Source organism: Aedes aegypti, chromosome 2 (assembly GCF_002204515.2).
Source record: "Aedes aegypti strain LVP_AGWG chromosome 2, AaegL5.0 Primary Assembly, whole genome shotgun sequence".
NCBI lineage: Eukaryota > Metazoa > Arthropoda > Insecta > Diptera > Culicidae > Aedes > Aedes aegypti.
Window position 1 is genome coordinate 386,728,677 of NC_035108.1, and position 7,779 is coordinate 386,736,455.

The 7,779-nt window shown below is 41.5% G+C and overlaps 1 protein-coding gene across 1 annotated transcript; it reads left to right on the plus strand.

Annotated features, from left to right (window-relative positions):
- Window positions 1-2,585: 2,585 nt before the first annotated feature.
- LOC110676948 (skin secretory protein xP2) lies at window positions 2,586-4,590 on the plus strand. Its single transcript, XM_021846941.1, has 2 exons — window positions 2,586-2,669; window positions 3,033-4,590. The coding sequence occupies exons 1-2, from the start codon at window positions 2,661-2,663 to the stop codon at window positions 4,047-4,049; spliced, it is 1,026 nt and encodes a 341-aa protein (XP_021702633.1). The 5' UTR covers window positions 2,586-2,660; the 3' UTR covers window positions 4,050-4,590.
- Window positions 4,591-7,779: the final 3,189 nt, after the last annotated feature.

Below are 7,779 nucleotides of genomic sequence, written 5' to 3' on the forward strand. Positions count from 1 at the left end.
ATAATCTATATAAATAAAAATGGAATGGTGTTTGTATGTCACGAAATGGCCTACGAACGGGTCAACGGATTTGGATGATTTCTTCACCGTTTTGTTCGTCAAGTGTTCCGACGTGTTTGTGTGTATGAAAATCCCAAGATATTCACCGGGAAAGTTGAAAAAACGAGAGTGAATGGAACTATCATTTTTCCAAAACGTTTTTCCAACAGCCTACTAGATGGCAAGACGAATTTTGCCGGGAACACTAGTAAATAATAATAATATCGGACTGAATTAGTTAATGATCGACTCGTCGAAAAGTGATGGTGCTCTACAGATATATTGAGCGTTAACGGGTTAAAATTGATTTCTGAACCTTTGCTTACTTTTCTGAATGCTCTGGATGCCTTAGTATTACTTTAGGGTAAGTATACCATTACAAATCCACTGATCCATCGCATTTAGCATCCATTTCATTAGGATTCAGTGCAAGCAGAAAAAGAAAATAGAAAAACCAAATTGCTTCCCGTTAAACTAGTGAGATTGTTCTAATTTCTTCAATTATTTCTAGGTAATAAAACAGCAAAAAATATGTTAATTTGTAAAGTTGCATCGAAGCGACCCGGCTAATCACGAAAATTTTGAGGAAAAACTGAAGATGCTTGAAAAATGTTTCATCGCGCAGAAGATTCATCGAATGTTCCGCTGAAATTTCTTGAACAATACTGCAAAAAACTCTTTCAAAATATGGTCATTATCTGCTCTAAATATTTTTATGAATGATGACAAAAAACATCGTAGGAATTTGATCAAATAATTTTTAAGGAATTAACTAAGACCTACTTCCAGAAACTTCTACGGTAATTCTAAATCAGCCAAGAACTTCTAGACAGTGTGCTGTAAGCTTGAGGATGTTATAATTGATTGCGATACTATATAGATCTATAGTTCACGTAGATAACATGTTCTCTGCATAACTGGAACACAGTGTTGATAAGATATTCTCCATTTAATCCAACTTTGATCCTTATCTGTGTGCTATCCATAACTGTAGGGAGGGTTTGTAGAAAATGTTTTTTTTATTTTTTCAATATTTTTTTCTAAAACTTCAGGAAATTTCACGACAGTCCCCCATACAAAACTTTTTTGTAGGTCTTACCGTTTTCGAGTTTATAAAAAAAGTAAAAAAAAAAGACTTTGACCCTTTTCAAATGTTAGTCTAGATCGATTTTGAAAATACAAAATATGCAAAGTATCTTAGTTTCACATACTTTTGACATCCAGAAAGTTTCATTGAATTCTGAAGGGGTGCTGCCAATCGCGTGTCGTCCGTCAGGTACTGAGGAATATTAAAAACCTTTTCGACCAAATAATTCCCGTATTTCATGGATGACTCTTATTATATCATCCGTTTATTGTGGGGCAGAAATGAATGTAAGGTAATGTAATGAATTTCTCGCGAAACTTTACTAACGGACCTATGTACAAATGAGAGGCACTCTTTGTTTACTTTCTCTTTGATCAATAACAGAGTCAAATTAACCACTTCTGTTGCGTTTTTTGTATGAAACTCTAGTCAAGGAAATTGCCTTTCGATCTGTATGAAAAACTTCCCAAAAGCTTTAGTATTCCACTGTTATAATCAAAAGAAAGCAAGAGAGGAGAGAATCTTTCATTTGTACATAGGTCCTTTAGTAATGTGTCGCGAGATTTCAAAGGTGTAAATTTTGAGACACTTCCACCATGATCAATGATTATGCTTTATTTTACAAAGCATGTCATAGAAATAAAAGGAAAAGAATTTATCGTCATTTGAGTATTCTTGGCGTTTACTTTAAATTGATCACTTTCAGCGTTAAAACGTTTTTACCTTAGTTAACATTGTCGTTTTGCTCTGTTGTAACAATATATGCAAATATTTGCTTGTAACTATTTCTTCACCAGCGCACTCACTTAAAAAATCATCTTATTATAGTGTTTAGGCCAATTGAATCCATCTCGGGACCCTCGGTTCACATTTTATGCATCAATTTTCTACTCTTTACGGGTGCCAACCAGCAAGCATTGAGTACCCTTCAACTCTCGTCATGCGCATGCTAAAAGCGGTCTGAAGTAATAATGAAACTCCAACAGAAAAAAAATGGTTCTTGGCGAAACCAACCGGGCCTCTGCCCATGCCAACCCACATGGTTGCAGCTCTACGGTACCTTTATGCGAGCACATTCGATTCATTAAAGAAGCATTAAAATTAAGCTTTTTGTATTGTCTGCCTGGTGGTGCCGGCGTCGTCGTTGTTGAATGTGTATGTCTCCGATGGCATCGACGAGCTTCGATTTTCGTCCTGGGGTTCGGAATCACTGAGCCAAGTTTGGAGTTAAGGTGCGTCTGTGTTGGTGCTTTGGGGGTTGCTTGATCATATGGCGGCAGCGCAATTGGCAACTCACCGTGTCGTCTGGGTATAGGCGAAAGTTTCTTCATGGTGGTTGAAGCTTTTCTTCGCCAAGTTTCAAAGGGGGATCCCTCTTTGTCGCTGCTTTTCGCGCCTCTCTCTTCGCCTCCGGTGGGTCCCACCAGGTGGGGATCGTGGCGCTTTTCCAGCCAACTATATATACCCGGTGTAGTGGGTTTTTCAAATCAGTGCCTACTTTGGTCTCGCTTATTCTATACACTTGAAGCGCACAATGCGAATGGTACGTTGGTTTGGATTTATTTGTTTTCGGTGAAAAATCAAGCTCTGGAATCAGCTGTTCGATTGAATCAATTTGATTTGAAGTGATTGTGTGCATCGCAGCACAAGTGCTATTATTGGAAAAGATCAGCTACAGCGGCTTTCGAAAGATAGTTGGATGCCTTATGGGCTTAGTGAATCATTAAATGATGAAAAAAAAAAAAACAGAAAGAGAGCAAATTTCATGGACTGTGATCACATTGTTGTGCAAGCGAACGAACTGTAACAGATGTTTTTTGAAACTGAAAATGATGGACTGTACAAAGTGCTTTGGTTAGTGAACGTGGTGGATTAATGTTTGGTTTTCTCTGTGTAATATTTTCAGATTATTGTTCCTTGTTGTCTTGCCCTATTTGTGGCATTAGTCACATGCGAGGGTACTGCTGCAGAGGATAAAAAAGTAGAAACAGCTGATGTCGAGGCCAAGGAATCGCAGAATTTGGAGAAACGTGGCTTGTACGGATCCCTTGGCGATTTCGGGCACGACTTCGGACACCATGAACATCATGAACACATCAAGACTGTGACCATTGAGAAGAAAATCCCGGTTCCTTACACCGTAGAGAAGCATGTTCCATACACTGTGGAAAAGAAGGTTCCTTATGAAGTCAAGGTGCCAATCCCACAACCCTACATTGTGGAGAAGAAGGTCCCAGTTACTGTGAAGGAATACGTCAAATACCCAGTGCATGTGCCAGCTCCTTACACCGTAGAAAAGAAGGTCCCTTATGAGGTTAAGGTTCCAGTCGACAAGCCATACGAAGTGAAGGTCCATGTTCCACAACCCTACACCGTTGAAAAGAAGGTGCCGTATGAAGTTAAGGTCCCAGTCCCAGTGCCTTACACCGTCGAAAAGAAGGTCCCATATGAAGTGAAGTATGAAGTCCCTGTACCAAAGCCATACACTGTCATCAAGAAGGTCCCATATGAGGTCAAGGTCCCAGTTGACAAGCCTTACAAGGTCGAAGTTGAGAAGCCATACCCAGTTGAGGTGCCAAAACCATACCCAGTTGTGGTTGAAAAGAAGGTCCCATACGAAGTAAAGGTTCCAGTAGACAAACCATACAAGGTTGAAGTGCCCAAGCCATACAAGGTTGAAGTCAAGGTCCCATACCCAGCTCCATACACCGTCGAGAAGAAGGTCCCTTACACCGTCGAGAAGCCTGTACCTTATGAAGTCAAGGTCCCAATTGACAAACCATACCCAGTCTACAAGGAAATCAAGGTCCCAGTCGAGAAGGAAGTTCCATACCCAGTAAAGGTCCCAGTCCACATACCAGTCCATGTGCACAAAGAAGAGCATCATGATCATTCCTTTGAGCACCACGACTACCATCACTAAGCTATTGTAGGTCACCACCATCACTCATCCAGTCCTATTAATTACTCCCATCTGAACTGAACTGATTTTTAAGAATGTTTAACGTTCCTCCTGTTTTATGTTTCGCAGTTTACGAACAGTCCATACGAACCATTTCATGAATTTGTGATCTTAAATGTAGTTGTTAAAGCGAGCAATATTTTGTAGAGAGTGTTGACTTCTTAGAGCATCGTCCGCCTTCGAGCTGGATGTTTTTCGAGAAGTAAATCCGTTGTTGATTTTTTTGTTTATACTTTACCAAGCGAGTAGGAGAAAATCTAATTCTTTACTTTGTTAAAACACGGTTAATGACCCAGCCACGATATTTGGAACTTTGAAAGCTGTACCAAAAAAAAACCTATTGTTACCTAGATGGATGAAACTCCCAATACTCCAGTTTATGAGGTAAAATTGATCAAATTTCTTTACATTGCTGAGAAACAACATGTGATATTAAATTTCTTTTATTTTCGAACTGATATAAAAAAACGAAGTGAATAAAAGAAGCCGTAACTGTGTCTAACTTTTGATCATTTTTACGGCATAAAAATTATAACAATGAAATCCTTCCCTTGTTTTCCTTCTCCAAATACGAACTGATAAAAGAAACCAATTCCTCAGCACCAGGAAATCTTTCCACATCTCTTTCATATTTCCTGACACCAATGCTATCTATATTAGCAGAAATGCAGACATTGCTCTGCGGTTTCGACACCTCATAAAACCTGTCCGATCAATCAAATTCACCCCAATCAAAAGCCTTCATATCGCGATCCAAGGTTCCTCACGTATGTGGTTGCCAATCTATGCACATTACATAAAATGCAACATAATCATCGCACAGTAGCGAAACGGACGATGGCGAGATCCAATTTCGATTAGCCATACCTGCCGCAAAGTGCTCTGAACCGTGCGCAGAGCAGAGCGATGACGAAATTGGAGCAATGTTGTTGATTATAGGTGAACCGGTGACGAAATAACCAGTGTATAAGTGCTTAATACAACAACCTCCAACATACTTGGGGGTCCCACCGAATGTAGAATGTGTGGGGTCGCATGTATGCGAAGCTATGCGAGCACGGCGTGCGCAGAAAACAACAACAAATTAAGCGTGCGGTAGGGTAATCGTCCTTGCTGTCGGCCAAGACTTACTTCATCGTTTATAAATGCCAAACCACTCAAGAAACTTGTTTCTTTCATGAAGACAAAACACATTGATCAAAACCAGCACGCTTACCCTGGGTCGGTATAAAAGCGTGTAAGAAACGACCAGGCTTGTTAAAAAAGCGCGCTCGGATCGAAAGAAAGCATTTATGGCTGGTAGCGCCATCCAGGTCATATTGAAGCAGCGAGAGCTCAACGACTAATAGGTACATGGCATGGTAGCATTTAGAAGCAGCAGCTCGTGGGGCGGTATTTGGAGAGTATGATTGCAAATTGCGCGCATAATGCGCTCTGTAATGTGTGTCCTCGTCATCGTCATTTGCAATAGAGGGTCGGTCAGTCGGTTGGCCGTTATGCAATGTTATGCATTTGTCGGTTGGTGGCAGCGCGAACGACGGCGATGTTTTATTGAGCTGCAAATGGTGTAGGTTTATGTCTTATGAGAAAATTATGACATTTCATGGCTTATATTAATGATTGGATTTATTAAGCGGTATTAAAGGTGTTGCAAGAATTTGAGAGGGTGTTCAACTAGACACTGGATGAAAATGCAGATTTTACATGATTGTTATAGCAATTGCTACACGGTCAATGCTCATTACACCGATAAAAATGCGGCACTCTAAAATGGGACAAAGAGTCATGATTTCGAGAGGAAGGTGTGTTTTCATGTTATGAAAATACACCATGACGAATAGACTGATGCAAAGTTTCTGCTCCCCTTAACGATGTCAATTATGATAAAAATCATTCTCCCAAAATTTGAAGTGATTTGGAAGAAATTTGGTTGTGCACACGGCATTTGAAGTTTATATGGGAATTTCTATGGAAAGGCAATCCTTTTGTATTCAGTCCTCTAACTGCTCGTAATAACAATCTATGGAAAAGTGAACATACTCTTCTCATGGGAATTCTTCCCAGCTACAACTTTGTTGAGAACTACATTTTGATTGGACGTAAGGTTAATTTATTATCATTGATAACAAAGTCTAAATCATGCTGAGATGATCATTCAATTACTTTCAGAGTAACACTGCTTTTTTGCTGTGGAACATAGTAGCCTGGATTACTTTGATGTATTCTACCCGCCAGGAGCACCTGGCGGTTTTGAGCGGTGCCGTGTTATTTACGTGACCATGGCAACAAGTGAATTCGGCACCGCTCAAACGTCAAATTAGTGAACTCGTGCATCGGTCCATTGTTGCCTGCTGAGCAGTTGGTTAAGCAAGCAAAATGCAAACCCACTTTATGATTAAGAATAGCAATTTATCCTGACGTCCAATCGAAATGTGGTCTTCGGCAAAGTTGTAGCTAAAAGGATTTCACATGAGTAGAGATTGTTAACTTTTCCATAATATATTATGACGCCGAGATAGAGGTTGGCGTTTTCCATAGTAATCTCCATATAAACTTCAAATGGAGTGTGCACAGTCAAATTTCTTCCAAATCACTTCAAAATTTGGAAGGATGCTATTTACCATAATAAAAATCGTTTGAGAATAGGGGAGCCAAAACTTCAAAATTGGCATCACTCTAATGACCAAAAGTCAAGAAATCATGAAGCATTTTGCCGTAACGCCGGCTGTACGTAACGTTTTCAATTTTTAGTGAAGAAAAATGTTAATTGAAATCCTCAAATCATGAAACATGTATGCTGGAACCATGAATAATATTCAAGGAAACATAAGCAGTGCTCATATTTTTTTTTTTTCTTCTAAGCAATGGGGGGATAATCTGCTCAACAGACGCCGTGTGGGGTTAGGGACCATTTACTACATGCAAGCAGTAAACAGGACTACACCCCCGACCCACTAAACCATTTCCATTGCCGCCAAACCCTTCGTCTCTCCGGGACCACCAAGAAGGCATTGCTTCGGAGAGGGGCTATTGCACATCGCATCCTCCAGGTTAGCTGCGTAGCCATGCAGCAACGAACATCGATGACACGCTTAGGGGGGTCCACCAAGGTAGCATGCTGGCGCATTGCCAGCTTCCCAGGTGGTCCTCACCTCCCGTTGTCCGCTGAAAGCGGGCAGGGTCGACCACTACGCCCGCGCCCAGCTGCACCGCAGGTATCAAGAACTGATACTGCGGGCTTCGCAATTTGACCTACTGAAGGCTCAGGCCCTATCAGCTAGCACCAGCTGGGATTGCTGACGAAGGGGCCTCCACCTGCCCCGAACAACCAGAGGCTCGTACCAACCCAGTAGGCCGGCGCTACGACAGCAGCGCTACCAGGATGTTCTCCCCGCGGCCACTTAATCGCTGTAAGGGTCGATTTCGACCGTAGGGCACCGGTATGACCTACGTAGCCGACTGCGAACCCTTGGACCACCTGTTGTTTAGCGTCTGCACTAGTCACTCCTCGAGTCCACTCGCCACCTCCTTTGCAGTTCCGAGACGATGTGGGTGATAGCCGATGAAACGGCATTCCAGCCAAACTCGTCTTCACACATCCTCTGGACCAAATTGTCCGGAGTCGTGTCCCGACCGCATGTGGCTAACATGCGGTCACGCATTGTGCGGAAACGCGGGCACACGAACAAAA